At 44.5% G+C, this 16,429-nt stretch overlaps 1 protein-coding gene across 4 annotated transcripts in view; it reads right to left on the reverse strand.

Annotated features, from left to right (window-relative positions):
- The window catches only part of LOC138677188 (potassium channel subfamily T member 2-like), a 389,156-nt gene that overhangs the window by 109,604 nt on the left and 263,123 nt on the right, over positions 1–16,429 (reverse strand). For all 4 annotated transcript variants that reach the window (XM_069767117.1, XM_069767116.1, XM_069767118.1 and 1 more), the window contains exon 10: positions 13,485–13,665. In XM_069767117.1, the coding sequence (XP_069623218.1) occupies positions 13,485–13,665 (181 nt within the window). The remainder of the gene's footprint in view (positions 1–13,484; positions 13,666–16,429) is intronic.

The following is a 16,429-nucleotide window of genomic DNA, read 5'->3' on the forward strand; positions in this document are numbered from 1 at the left end:
TTAAGGGTCACCAATCTAACCCAAGAAGAGGTGCGAAACCGGCTAAATAAGATTAAAATAGATAAATCTCCGGGTCCGGATGGCATACACCCACGAGTACTAAGGGAACTAAGTAATGTAATAGATAAACCATTATTTCTTATTTTTAGTGACTCTATAGCGACAGGGTCTGTTCCGCAGGACTGGCGCATAGCAAATGTGGTGCCAATATTCAAAAAGGGCTCTAAAAGTGAACCTGGAAATTATAGGCCAGTAAGTCTAACCTCTATTGTTGGTAAAATATTTGAAGGGTTTCTGAGGGATGTTATTCTGGATTATCTCAATGAGAATAACTGTTTAACTCCATATCAGCATGGGTTTATGAGAAATCGCTCCTGTCAAACCAATCTAATCAGTTTTTATGAAGAGGTAAGCTATAGGCTAGACCACGGTGAGTCATTGGACGTGGTATATCTCGATTTTTCCAAAGCGTTTGATACCGTGCCGCACAAGAAGTTGGTACACAAAATGAGAATGCTTGGTCTGGGGGAAAATGTGTGTAAATGGGTTAGTAACTGGCTTAGTGATAGAAAGCAGAGGGTGGTTATAAATGGTATAGTCTCTAACTGGGTCGCTGTGACCAGTGGGGTACCGCAGGGGTCAGTATTGGGACCTGTTCTCTAGAAGGTTTACACAGTAAAATATCGATATCTGCAGATGATATAAAACTATGTAAAGCAGTTAATACAAGAGAAGATAGTATTCTGCTACAGATGGATCTGGATAAGTTGGAAACTTGGGCTGAAAGGTGGCAGATGAGGTTTAACAATGATAAATGTAAGGTTATACACATGGGAAGAAGGAATCAATATCACCATTACACACTGAATGGGAAACCACTGGGTAAATCTGACAGGGAGAAGGACTTGGGGATCCTAGTTAATGATAAACTTACGTGGAGCAGCCAGTGCCAGGCAGCAGCTGCCAAGGCAAACATGATCATGGGGTGCATTAAAAGAGGTCTGGATACACATGATGAGAGCATTATACTGCCTCTGTACAAATCCCTAGTTAGACCGCACATGGAGTACTGTGTCCAGTTTTGGGCACCGGTGCTCAGGAAGGATATAATGGAACTAGAGAGAGTACAAAGGAGGGCAACAAAATTAATAAAGGGGATTGGAGAACTACAATACCCAGATAGATTAGCGAAATTAGGATTATTTAGTCTAGAAAAAAGACGACTGAGGGGCGATCTAATAACCATGTATAAATATATAAGGGGACAATACAAATATCTCGCTGAGGATCTGTTTATACCAAGGAAGGTGACGGGCACAAGGGGGCATTCTTTGCGTCTGGAGGAGAGAAGGTTTTTCCACCAACATAGAAGAGGATTCTTTACTGTTAGGGCAGTGAGAATCTGGAATTGCTTGCCTGAGGAGGTGGTGATGGCGAACTCAGTCAAGGGGTTCAAGAGAGGCCTGGATGTCTTCCTGGAGCAGAACAATATTGTATCATACAATTATTAGGTTCTGTAGAAGGACGTAGAGCTGGGGATTTATTATGATGGAATATAGGCTGAACTGGATGGACAAATGTCTTTTTTCGGCCTTACTTACTAACTATGTTATTATACTATATGAAGAACTATGGGGTGCATTATACTAAGGGAAGTGAATAGTACTACATGGATGACTATGGCGGTGCATTATACTATATGGAGCACTATGAGGAGTGTATTATGCTATATGGAGGACTGTGCAGTGTATTTAATACATTGAGGACTATGAGGAGTCTATTATACTGTATGGAGGACTGAGGAGTGTATTATACTATATGGAGGACTATGAGGGGTGTATTATACTATATGGAGGACTGAGGAATGTATTATACTATATGGAGGACTGAGGAATGTATTATACTATATGGAGGACTGAGGAGTGTATTATACTATATGGAGGACTGAGGAATGTATTATACTATATGGAGGACTGAGGAATGTATTATACTATATGGAGGACTGAGGAATGTATTATACTATATGGAGGACTCAGGAGTGTATTATACTATATGGAGGACCGAGGAGTGTATTATACTATATGGAGGACTGAGGTGCACATTATAATATATGGAGGACTATGGGCCGTATTATACTAAACAGGCAAAATGCTGCCTATTCATCGAGTGATTGGATTGTTTATGTGGGAACAGAAATTCTTGTTCTCAGCAGCACATCACCGGTGTAAACTGTAAATGTGCTGCTGATAACATGATACTGTATGAGGACAGATTGATCAAATTTTCATTGTTCTGTTCCCTTCATTCTTTCTCAGTTGATGTAAAGAGGCCGGGAAACAAGCGACCGACTTCAGTATTGTCCATCACACTCGTTTAGCGGCCTGAGATCAGCTCATGTAAATACAGCAGAAATGCTTCGCAGGGAGAGCAGGCAAGGATGATGAGAGTTGTAGTTAGCACCCGGCGCCTGGGAATAGCGCTAACCCTACTGCTTTTCCCAGCCGCCAGAGCATTTAATTCTAGTATGTGTAATGATTTTTAGGGTTGATGTCAGCTGCGTAATGTCAGCTGCTATCAATCCCTGGTGTAAGTAATGGAGAGGTGTCTATCAGACACCCCCACTACTAGCCCAGACCCAGCGACTCTGAAGAGCGGTGACGGTAGTAACAATATCGCTCTTCACAGTCGCCGAGCACAGCGCAAGACCCGGAATATCTGAAGAGCGGTGGCGTTACTGATGTCACCGCTCCTCAGAGTCACCGGGTCTCGTGCTGCGCAGAGGAACCAAAAGTGGCTGTAGGTAAAGTGTATGGAGCATCAGAATGAGGTTCCACAATCCCTTCATTATCTACGAGATCCAGTTATGTAGGTAAAGTAGCGGCTTTTCTTGGTTAAATAGGACTGAGCGGTAATGCTGGATACAGCTGTGATTATATGTCATATAGTCGTGTTACACTCCCCTCACTTCTTGTAACCTACAAGTGTGCAAAGATATTATACAGTCACCATGTGACAAGTGGGCCTGTGTGACTTCAAATGCCAGGGCTGAATTTTAGTCCCAGTCCGGCCCTGATTGGAACAATACACTTAGAGGGGAATCCACGACTCTAACGGATGCAGATTTTTTCCAGCACGGAGCACCGGTTACGGTAACCTTATTGTTGTGTTTTTTTAGAGATTTGTTTGCTTGTCAGTTTAAGGGGCACAAATCTCTTGTGGAAAGTGTTCAGCCTCAGGAATCAATGTTTACATTCAGTTAGCAGAGGACGACGTGCGGGCTGGATTTTATGAATACATAAGGCCAGACACAAGGTTGGTAATCCGGTAAAGCAATCATTCCCTCACTCTCCTTAGTGTCTCAGGGGCCTCAAGCCATTGTTCTCCCAGGAACTAGTCCCATTATGTGGATGCGGATAGTAGACCCAGTGGAACCGTTACCACAGGGGGGCAAACTAACAGTCCCAGGTGATGGGCTCAGCATCAGGAAAATACCTCCACTAATGCACAGTTAGCTTTGGGGGGAGAAGTGTTTAGAACGCTGATAAGGAAATAAGGGGTAGTTGCGGGCTGGAGATGGATACACGTGCTATGGTCGTGGTATCCATCGTCTGAAGAAGCATAGACTGTGACTACAAACTATACTGGTGGGAGATACAAATGCTCTGGGCCAACCAAAAGTTGGGAGACAGTGAGCATTGCCTGCTACAGGGGCAGTGGAACTATTGGCCCAGAGTTGGGATCTTGTGGGCTGGGGAATCTGCACTCCTCCCATCAGCTCAAGGGTGCTTTAAATTACTGCTGGTTCCTACCTGCCCACTTAAAATTGTAGATTTATTATTATTACGCAAGATAGGACCCATCAGAGAAGTGTCACCTTGCCGTGGTTGACGGGCACACGTGAATTGGCCAATTTATGCGCAAAGAACCTTCATTTTTGTAAGTACTTCTTTTTGTTAGTCCATTTTTTTCAGCAACAATGTAGTTTAGACCTCGTTTTTGCACATATCTTGGTCCTTACAAAGTACCGCTATGCCCTTTTTTTATGTTATATAGTCATTGCAGCTTGCACCAGTTCACACTATATGGAGCTGCTGGTCAGGTTTTTGCTTTTTTACAGCAATATCCAAGTTATATAATTTTTTTTATGTTTTGATGCTTTTACACAATAAAAACGATTTTATACAAAAAAATTATTATTTTTTATCGCTGTATTCTGAGAGCTATAACTTTTTTATTTTTCCACTGATGGAGCTGTACGGTGTTATGATAAGGTAATTCAGTACCACAATGGACATAGAGGTCAGAGCACATACAGTGACCTGACAATAACCCAAAAACATAGAACGAGCTCTGAGACGTGGGAACTCTGCTGACCGCAATCCCTAATCCTCTCCAACCACACTAGAGGCAGCCGTGGATTGCGCCTAACGCTCCCAATGCAACTCGGCACAGCCTGAGAAACTAGCTAGCCTGAAGATAGAAAATAAGCCTACCTTGCCTCAGAGAAATACCCCAAAGGAAAAGGCAGCCCCCACATATAATGACTGTGAGTTAAGATGAAAAGACAAACGTAGAGATGAAATAGATTTAGCAAAGTGAGGCCCGACTTTCTGAACAGAGCGAGGATAGGAAAGGTAACTTTGCGGTCAACACAAAACCCTACAAACACCACGCAAAGGGGGCAAAAAGACCCTCCGTACCGAACTAACGGCACGGAGGTACACCCTCTGCGTCCCAGAGCTTCCATCAAGCAGGAAAAAACATATAGACAAGCTGGACAGAAAAAAACAGCAAACAAAATAGCAAAGCGAAACTTAGCTATGCAGAGCAGCAGGCCACAGGAACGATCCAGGAGGAAACAGGTCCAATACTAGAACATTGACTGGAAGCCAGGATCAAAGCACTAGGTGGAGTTAAATAGAGCAGCACCTAACGACTTCACCACATTACCTGAGGAAGGAAACTCAGAAGCCGCAGTACCACTTTCCTCCACCAACGGAAGCTCACAGAGAGAATCAGCCGAAGTACCACTTGTGACCACAGGAGGGAGCTCTGCCACAGAATTCACAACAGTACCCCCCCTTGAGGAGGGGTCACCGAACCCTCACCAGAGCCCCCAGGACGACCAGGATGAGCCATATGAAAGGCACGAACAAGATCGGGAGCATGGACATCAGAGGCAAAGACCCAGGAATTATCTTCCTGAGCATGACCCTTCCACTTAACCAGATACTGGAGTTTCCGTCTTGAAACACGAGAATCCAAAATCTTCTCCACAATATACTCCAACTCCCCCTCCACCAAAACCGGGGAAGGAGGATCAACAGATGGAACCCTAGGTGCCACGTATCTCCGCAACAATGACCTATGGAATACGTTATGTATGGAAAAAGAATCTGGACGGGTCAGACGAAAAGACACAGGATTAAGAACCTCAGAAATCCTATACGGACCAATGAAACGAGGTTTAAACTTAGGAGAGGAAACCTTCATAGGAATATGACGAGAAGATAACCAAACCAAATCCCCAACACGAAGTCGGGGACCCACACAGCGTCTGCGATTAGCGAAACGTTGAGCCTTCTCCTGGGACAAGGTCAAATTGTCCACTACATGAGTCCAAATCTGCTGCAACCTGTCCACCACAGTATCAACACCAGGACAGTCCGAAGACTCAACCCGCCCTGAAGAGAAACGAGGATGAAACCCAGAGTTGCAGAAAAACGGCGAAACCAAGGTAGCCGAGCTGGCCCGATTATTAAGGGCGAACTCAGCCAAAGGCAAAAAGGACACCCAGTCATCCTGATAAGCAGAAACAAAGCATCTAAGATATGTTTCCAAGGTCTGATTGGTTCGTTCGGTCTGGCCATTAGTCTGAGGATGGAAAGCCGAGGAAAAAGACAAGTCAATGCCCATCCTACCACAAAAGGCTCGCCAAAACCTCGAAACAAACTGGGAACCTCTGTCAGAAACGATATTCTCTGGAATGCCATGTAAACGAAACACATGCTGGAAGAACAATGGCACCAAATCAGAAGAGGAAGGTAATTTAGACAAGGGTACCAAATGGACCATCTTAGAGAAGCGATCACAGACCACCCAAATGACTGACATCTTTTGAGAGACGGGAAGATCTGAAATAAAATCCATAGAGATATGTGTCCAAGGCCTCTTCGGGACCGGCAAGGGCAAAAGCAACCCACTGGCACGAGAACAGCAGGGCTTAGCCCGAGCACAAATCCTACAGGACTGCACAAAAGTACGCACATCCCGCGACAGAGATGGCCACCAAAAGGATCTAGCCACTAACTCTCTGGTACCAAAGATTCCAGGATGACCAGCCAACACCGAACAATGAACCTCAGAGATAACTTTATTCGTCCACCTATCAGGGACAAACAGTTTCTCCGCTGGGCAACGATCAGGTTTATTAGCCTGAAATTTTTGCAGCACCCGCCGCAAATCAGGGGAGATGGCAGACACAATTACTCCCTCTTTGAGGATACCCGCCGGCTCAGATAAACCCGGAGAGTCGGGCACAAACTCCTAGACAGAGTATCCGGCCTTCACATTTTTAGAGCCCGGAAGGTACGAAATCACAAAGTCAAAACGGGCAAAAAACAGCGACCAACGAGCCTGTCTAGGATTCAACCGCTTGGCAGACTCGAGATAAGTCAAGTTCTTATGATCAGTCAAGACCACCACGCGATGCTTAGCTCCTTCAAGCCAATGACGCCACTCCTCGAATGCCCACTTCATGGCCAGCAACTCTCGATTGCCCACATCATAATTTCGATCAGCAGGCGAAAACTTCCTGGAAAAGAAGGCGCATGGTTTCATCACCGAGCAATCAGAACTTCTCTGCGACAAAACAGCCCCTGCTCCAATCTCAGAAGCATCAACCTCGACCTGGAACGGAAGCGAAACATCTGGTTGACACAACACAGGGGCAGAAGAAAAACGACGCTTCAACTCTTGAAAAGCTTCCACAGCAGCAGAAGACCAATTGACCACATCAGCACCCTTCTTGGTCAAATCGGTCAATGGTTTAGCAATACTAGAAAAATTGCAGATGAAGCGACGATAAAAATTAGCAAAGCCCAGGAACTTTTGCAGACTTTTCAGAGAGGTCGGCTGAGTCCAATCATGGATGGCTTGGACCTTAACAGGGTCCATCTCGATAGTAGAAGGGGAAAAGATGAACCCCAAAAATGAAACCTTCTGAACACCAAAGAGACACTTTGATCCCTTCACAAACAAAGAATTAGCACGCAGGACCTGGAACACCATTCTGACCTGCTTCACGTGAGACTCCCAATCATCCGAGAAGACCAAAATATCATCCAAATATACAATTAGGAATTTATCCAGGTACTCTCGGAAGATGTCATGCATAAAGGACTGAAACACTGATGGAGCATTGGCAAGTCCGAATGGCATTACTAGATACTCAAAATGGCCCTCGGGCGTATTAAATGCAGTTTTCCATTCATCACCTCGCTTAATACGCACAAGATTATACGCACCACGAAGATCTATCTTGGTGAACCAACTAGCCCCCTTAATCCGAGCAAACAAATCAGATAACAACGGCAAGGGGTACTGAAATTTAACCGTGATCTTATTTAGAAGGCGGTAATCTATACAAGGTCTCAGTGAACCATCCTTCTTGGCTACAAAAAAGAACCCTGCTCCTAATGGCGACGATGACGGGCGAATATGCCCCTTCTCCAAGGACTCCTTCACATAACTCCGCATAGCGGCGTGCTCAGGCACAGATAAATTAAACAGTCGACCTTTTGGGAATTTACTACCAGGAATCAAATCGATAGCACAGTCACAATCCCTATGCGGAGGTAGGGTATCGGACTTGGGCTCATCAAATACATCCCGGTAATCAGACAAGAACTCTGGAACCTCAGAAGGGGTGGATGACGAAATAGTCAGAAATGGGACATCACCATGTACCCCCTGACAACCCCAGCTGGACACCGACATGGATTTCCAATCTAATACTGGATTATGGACTTGTAGCCATGGCAACCCCAGCACAACCACATCATGCAGATTATGCAACACCAGAAAGCGAATAACTTCCTGATGTGCTGGAGCCATGCACATGGTCAGCTGGGTCCAGTACTGAGGCTTATTCTTGGCCAAAGGTGTAGCATCAATTCCTCTCAATGGAATAGGACACTGCAAGGGCTCCAAGAAAAACCCACAACGCCTAGCATACTCCAAGTCCATCAAATTCAGGGCAGCGCCTGAATCCACAAATGCCATGACAGAATACGATGACAAAGAGCAGATCAAGGTAACGGACAGAAGAAATTTTGACTGTACCGTACCAATGGTGGCAGACCTAGCGGACCGCTTAGTGCGCTTAGGACAATCAGAGATAGCATGAGTGGAATCACCACAGTAGAAACACAGCCCATTCAGACGTCTGTGTTCTTGCCGTTCAACTCTGGTCAAAGTCCTATCGCACTGCATAGGCTCAGGTTTAAGCTCAGGTAATACCGCCAAATGGTGCACAGATTTACGCTCACGCAAGCGTCGACCGATCTGAATGGCCAAAGACATAGACTCATTCAGACCAGCAGGCATAGGAAATCCCACCATGACATCCTTAAGGGTTTCAGAGAGACCTTTTCTGAAAATAGCGGCGAGCGCACCTTCATTCCATTGAGTGAGTACGGACCACTTTCTAAATTTCTGACAATATACCTCTATCTCATCCTGACCCTGACACAGAGCCAGCAAATTCTTCTCTGCCTGATCCACAGAATTAGGTTCATCGTACAGCAATCCGAGCGCCAGGAAAAACGCATCGATATTACTTAGGCTACGTTCACATTGGCGTTCCGCCAATGTGCGTCGCTGTTGCGCCGGCGACGCAGCGGCGACGCGCCCCTATGTTTAACATAGGGGACGCGTGCGTCGTTTTGGTGGCGTTTTTCGCCACGTGCGTTGTTTCCGACGCTAGCGTCGGACGCAAGAAAACGCTACATGTAGCATTTTCTGTGCGTCCGATTTTCGTCGGAAAACGACGCACGGCGGCGCAACGCTAATGTGAACGTAGCCTAAATGCAGGATCTCCTGACGCAAGAGAAAATGCCCAGTCCTGAGGGTCGCCACGTAAAAAAGAAATAATGATCTTAACTTGTTGAACTGGGTCACCAGAGGAGCGAGGTTTCAAGGCCAGAAATAGTTTACAATTATTTTTGAAACTCAGAAATTTAGTTCTATCTCTAAAAAACAAATCAGGAATAGGAATTCTCGGTTCTAACATAGAATTCTGAACCACAAAGTCTTGAATACTTTGTACTCTTGCCGTGAGCTGATCCACACATGAAGACAGACCTTTAATGTCCATTGCTACACCTGTGTCCTGAACCACCCAAATGTCTAGGGGAAAAAAAAGGCAAAACACAGTGCAGAGAAAAAAAAATGGTCTCAGAACTTCTTTTTTCCCTCTATTGAGAATCATTAGTACTTTGGGCCTCCAGTACTGTTATGATAAGGTAATTCAGTACCACAATGGACATAGAAGTCAGAGCACATACAGTGACCTGACAATAACCCAAAAACATAGAACGAGCTCTGAGACGTGGGAACTCTGCTGACCGCAATCCCTAATCCTCTCCAACCACACTAGAGGCAGCCGTGGATTGCGCCTAACGCTCCCTATGCAACTCGGCACAGCCTAAGAAACTAGCTAGCCTGAAGATAGAAAATAAGCCTACCTTGCCTCAGAGAAATACCCCAAAGGAAAAGGCAGCCCCCACATATAATGACTGTGAGTTAAGATGAAAAGACAAACGTAGAGATGAAATAGATTTAGCAAAGTGAGGCCCGACTTTCTGAACAGAGCGAGGATAGGAAAGGTAACTTTGCGGTCAACACAAAACCCTACAAAAACCACGCAAAGGGGGCAAAAAGACCCTCCGTACCGAACTAACAGCACGGAGGTACACCCTCTGCGTCCCAGAGCTTCCAGCAAGCAGGAAAAAACAAATAGACAAGCTGGACAGAAAAAAACAGCAAACAAAATAGCAAAGCGAAACTTAGCTATGCAGAGCAGCAGGCCACAGGAATGATCCAGGAGGAAACAGGTCCAATACTAGAACATTGACTGGAAGCCAGGATCAAAGCACTAGGTGGAGTTAAATAGAGCAGCACCTAACGACTTCACCACATCTCCTGAGGAAGGAAACTCAGAAGCCGCAGTACCACTTTCCTCCACCAACGGAAGCTCACAGAGAGAATCAGCCGAAGTACCACTTGTGACCACAGGAGGGAGCTCTGCCACAGAATTCACAACGGTACGGCAGCTTGTTTTTTTGCGGGACAAGATGATGTTTTCAGCGGTACCATTCTTACTTACATTTGTCTTTTTTATTGTGTTTTATTCCACTTTTTGTTTAGCAATAATATGATGAAAAAGCTAAAAAATGTTGCCTCGCTTTATTTATTTTTATTTTTTTAACAGTGTTGACTGAAGGGATTAACTAGTGGGACAGTTTTATAGATCGGGTCATTCCAGGCTCGGCGATACCAAACCTGTACTTTATTAATTTTTTTTTTTACATAAAAACACTTATTTATGGGTACAGTATATTTTTATTATTATTATTTAGTGATTTTTAAAAAAAAAATATTTTGCAATTGTTTTTATTTATTTTTTTTTACTTTGAAAGAGCTACATGTGCATATAAATAGTTTGGGGGTAAAATCTTACTAACAGATTCCCTTTAAAGTATGTGAAAACGAGAAAGGCACAAGCAGGGCACTAGTGAGGAAGCTCACAAAGAAAAGTGTGACAGCTCTGAAGACGGTACAGATGCATGAATGGAGCAGGATGGCACTGCAGTGATAGAGGGTCATTCACGGGCAATTTGGGATGTTACTGAAATTATAACTTAAGATCAAAGTAATTAAAGTATTTGCTGATTATGGAAAAAAAAACAATTGTGTTAAAAAGTAGATCTGTTTCCAAGTTGATGTTCCCGCGGCACCATGAATCCCACACATTGGCCATCTGCAGATGTTGGGTACTATAGTTCTCATCATAACAATAACACATCAACACAATACAATGGCATCAGGCATGAAAGCTGGTGTGAACAGCCGCGAGCCTCGGGGACAACACAAAGGGCCATTGTGAAGACTTACAATGAGATGTTTTCAATTATATTCTGTTTTGTTTCTTATTTTACAGATTGTCCCCGTTGTAAGATTTAAAGCCTGTTTGTAAGCTCACAAGGTCCAGAATTCTGAGCCTAACAGATTTATTGGATAATATTCTGTCCGCCTGCAGCCACCACTAGGGGGAGCACACTGCATACTGTGTATACATGGAAAACAATGATAAATCAGTATGCAGTCAGCCCCAAAGCTCCCCCTAGTGGTGACTGCAGGACTCTGACTCCCCAAAATGGATAAAACTCACACTAATATTGTACATTTAGTGCCTTAGAAAGTTACTTTTAATTAAAATGCAAATTAGGGGGCTTCTAAGTTCCCTGCGCCCCTTGATTTGCATTTAGTGGTCTCCCCTGCCTCTGATTGACAGAGCTCTTTTGCCCAGAGCAGGTGCTGCCTGAAATCAGCCCACGTGTCTGCACGTGCGCACTGACACTGCCTAAGCCTGGCCATGCGCACACAGTGTCAGTACAGGTGTGCACATAGATGGCTTAGGAATTCCTCACCCCGGCTCCTCTCTGCGGCAGCCGCTCGCTACAATTATACAACAGAGTAGCGAGTGGTTTTAAAGAGAGGTCAGAGAGAAGAACCCACCCGCCCAGACTGTCATAAGGTTTTACTGTAATCTGAGAGCAGCATGGTTTAGGTGCTGAGACCCCGATTCCAGCGATGTGTCACTTGGTGGTCTGCATGTTGTCATTTTGATACAATCCCAGTTTTCCCTGCTGCAGGTCTAGCAGAGCTCAGAATGCAGAGCCTTATATAACCCCGCCCACATCACTGATTGGCTGCTTTGCATGTATTAGTGGTGAGGGCGTGGTTGGACTAGGAGGCATGAGACACCTAGTCCTGTAGTGATAATCTCCTGCTGATAAAACACTGATGCTATTGAAACAGCAAAAATACACAGCCCAGTAAGTGACACATCACAGGAATCAGCCTTCAGCCACAATATTAAGTTGCTTTCAAATTACATAGCAAAAAGCTGCTGACAGGTTCACTTTAAGTCCTATTTTGACCTCAGGGATTTGGGGGTTTTTTTTTGCATTTTTGAGGGGTCTTTTGTGCCAAATCAGTTGTATTATTAATGGCACCAATTTGCATACATTTAATTAATTGATTACCTTCAAGTGAGCAAAGCTGAGATAATGAAAGCAGGACTTCCTTGGCAGTCAACGGGGACGAGTTTCTCAACCACTGGAGGGTCTGACCTACTGATATCAGGTTTACCAGCCCGGGGATGATGGCGGTGCCCTGCAAGGTCACACTTTTAAGACCCTGTGCACCAGGCCTGGACTTCTGGGGTGGTCAGCAGATGACCCACGCCTAGCCTGTGGATCGACAGCCCAGGCCTTGAAGGTTTGGACATCCTTGTAGGGGAGAGTCTGGTCTCCTGGTGGCCCCTCAGACAACTCAACCCTCACTAGTTTCAAAACCCATGTGAGGGTCCATAAAGTTTTAGCCAAATGGAGAAGCTCTGAGAGTTGCGTTGTCAGCAGAATATAAACTTCGAGATTCTGATAAATTTAGTTGTAGAATTGTGTAAAAAGTTTCGGTAGTCCTTGGCTGTCGAACCAAAGTTCTGCAAACTCCTTCTACCTACTGGCACTTCTTTTGATTAGTAGGCCCCCCGCAATGTCTTAACTTTGCAACATGACCCTCATGCCATTGTAGGAAGAGGGGGGTTGCCTTAGCTCTGGTCTGTCGGCCATGGACTATGGACGTGTCCACTAAACCGAGGTCCTATGGATCTTTTTGCTCAACTAGATTTAGCTCTATGTACATAATTGTGTGTAATAATTTTTGGCTTTAACCATTGTACGAATAGCTGGGTGCCCGCTCTCTATTATATTCCTATAATGCGCCATTATAAAATGTAGAATTTAGAAGAATAAGTTCCTTTTTTTTCGTTATTGTTATAGCCCAAATGACACATTAAGCACTTTTCCAAAAAAAAAGTGCCCATTTAAAAAACAAATAAAAGATTGGTCCGAGAACACAGTGACCTAGTGACAATCACTATAAAGGCTTTGATCCATCAGGCAGAGCACTTGACGGTAATTATAGCTTTCCCATGAAGCTGTCGGGGGTTAATTGTATGAAAGTGCTGATGGCGCTCCATGCCATTCTTACCCGGCATCCTCATCTGTCATCTTCTCTAATGACAACTGTCATCACAGGCCGATCCGCTCATCTCTCCGAAGCTTAGAGAGCTTCTCGTAGAAAGATGAACCAAAAAAAAAAAAAGACAGAATAAGATGGCGAACATAGACAGTCACCTGTATGGGTAGCACTATAAGAGCAACGCAGATCATGATGACCACCAGAAGCTGAGACGGCCAGATCTTGGGAGTCACATCTCCAAAGCCCACCGTGGAGAAAGTGACAATGCAGAAGTATAATGAGTCAAAGAGGGTGAGATTATTGCCTGCTCTTTCCAGATGCTGAATGCCGCAAATGCTACGAAGAGATAAAAAAAAAAACAGTGGTTAGATAAAAAACATTGCAAAGAAATAATAGAAAGGTCGAGACAATCTGACAGCATCACCAAGAAGATGGCTCCTGATGAATAATAGTGCTTATTCCGCTAGTCATAGCAAGGGGTTCTGTCTTAGGTCCTTGGAGTTAATGTGCTGGTGATGACATGGCTGTATAAAAGGGCAATGTGGGGTCAGGAGCAAAAGAACTTCCCTGGTCACATTTCTTAGAGCATAAGAGGAAGTGCTTTCATGCCAGAAAGGGTCAGAAACACACAGTTGACACAGAAATTCCTGCACCAAAGCTAGCTAGCAAGTAGGGGTGAGTAGCACTCAATATTAAGGTGATGGTATATGTAAAGCACCAGTATTGTATACCATAGAAAAATTTCTTAAAACATAATTTTTAATGAAAAGATTAAACTGAAATAACCCTGGTCAGATAGAGAGATGAGTGAACAGTCCTAACAACCTTTAGTACATGTAAACCGAAAGGTTCATAAAACAATCCACCACACAGAGGATAAAATAGTCCAGCATCACGAATACAGTCCAGTAAGGGGATAAATGCCCTGGGAGATGAGAGTCACAATCCTCCGCATAGAGCTCAATATGGCAGTGCGGCTACAGATGCTTCTCTGTGTAGGCTCCTCCAGAAGTATTTTCCAGAGTAATCTGGGTTTCTCCAAGTCTCTCTGGGGTGCTGGCGCTAACATCAGCATCCCACAAAGAATCTATCTTACTGGTCTTTCTCCTCAGAAGGATAGAATATCCCTCTTTATACCCACATTTGTGTTTCAGGTCATCCTCCACAGGTTAGGGGTGAGGTGGCGGGGGCACATCTCTTATTGTTTGAGTATTTAGTCAATCTGCATAATTTGTCCTCCTCTGCTCTGCAGGTCAACAAGCTACAGGGTCCTACACAATGGTCAATCAACATATTATCAAACATCGATTGTTCAATGACCCTGCGTCCCTGTCTTGCAAAGATAGCAGACAATACCCTGTAGGAGCTGATATGAGAGGCAAACAGCCGCCATTCAAAAATATGAAGTCAACTTTAAAGACTCATATGACAAACGTCGATGGTTATTGACCTACTGAATATAGACATCTGGATCATTAAGATTCAATACTGTGTCGTCATATTAGAAGGGATACACGGAATGATACAGAGCAACAAGACAACACTCCTAAAATCAGTAAAAATATGAATATAGACAAAATGCTATCCCACACACCATGTCACACCATCACAGGCGGCACCAGTGTAAGGGAGGTTGGAGTGATAGGGACATTAGTGTAAGGGAGGTTGTGGTGATAGTGGACAATACTGTAAGGGAAGTTGTGGTGATAGGGGACATTAGTGTAAGGGAAGTTGGTGTGAAAGGGGACAATAGTGTAAGGGAGGTGGGTGATAGGGGACATTAGTGTAAGGGAGGTGGGTGATAGGGGACAATAGTGTAAGGGAAGTTGGTGTGAAAGGGGACAATAGTGTAAGGGAGGTGGGTGATAGGGGACAATAGTGTAAGGGAAGTTAGAGTGATAGGGGACAATAGTGTTAGGGAGGTTGTGATGATAGAGGACCATAGTGTAAGGGAGGTTGTGGTGATAGGGGACATTAGTGTAAGGGAGGTGGGTGATAGGGGACAATAGTATAAGGGAGGTGGGTGATAGGGAACACTAATGTTAGGGAGGTTGGAGTGATAAGGGACATTAGTGTAAGGGAGAATGGGGTGATAGGGGACATTAGTGTAAGGGAAATGGATGATAGGGGACATTAGTGTAAGGGAGGTTGTGGTGATAGGGGACATTAGTGTAAGGGAGGTCGAGGTGATAGGGGACATTATTGTAAGGGAAATGTATGGTAGGGGATATTGGTGTTAGGGAGGTTGTAGTGATAGGGACTAGTGATGAGCGAATATACTCGTTACTCGAAATTTCTCGAGCACGCTCTGGTGTCCTCCGAGTATTTGTAAGTACTCGGAGATTTAGTTTTTCCTGCCGCAGCTGAATGATTTACATCTGTTAGCCAGCATAAGTACATGTGGGGGTTGCCAGGTTGCTAGGGAATCCCCACATGTAATCAAGCTGGCTAACAGATGTAAATCATTCAGCTGCGGCGCTGAAAACTAAATCTCCGAGTACTTAGAAATACTCGGAGGACACCAGAGCATGCTCGAGAAATCTCGAGTAACTAGTATATTCGCTCATCACCAATAGGGACATTAGTGTAAGGGAGTTTGGAATGATAGGGGACAATAGTGTAAGAGAAGTTGGGGTGAAAGTGGACAATAGTGTTAGGGAGGTTGGAGTGATAGGGATATTAGTGTAAGGGAAATAGATAGTAGGGGAAATTAGTATAAGGGAGGTTGGTGTAAAAGGGGACAATAGTGTAAAGGAAGTTGGTGTGATAGGGGATATTAGTGCAAGGGAGGTTGGAGTGATAAGAGACTTTAGTGTAAAGGAGGTTGTGGTGATAGGGGACATTAGTGTAAGGGGGTTTGGGTGATAGTGGACAATACTGTAAGGGGAGTTTGGTTGATAGGCTTTAGTGTAAGATACAATAGTGTAAGGGAGGTTGTGGTGATAGAGGACAATAGTGTAAGGGGAGTTGGGGTGATAGGGGACAATAGTGTAAAGGAAGTTGGTGTGATAGGGGATATTAGTGTAAGGGAGGTTGGAGTGATAAGAGACTTTAGTGTAAAGGAGGTTGTGGTGATAGGGGACATTAGTGTAAGGGGGTT

Source organism: Ranitomeya imitator, chromosome 4 (genome assembly GCF_032444005.1).
Source record: "Ranitomeya imitator isolate aRanImi1 chromosome 4, aRanImi1.pri, whole genome shotgun sequence".
Lineage (NCBI taxonomy): Eukaryota > Metazoa > Chordata > Amphibia > Anura > Dendrobatidae > Ranitomeya > Ranitomeya imitator.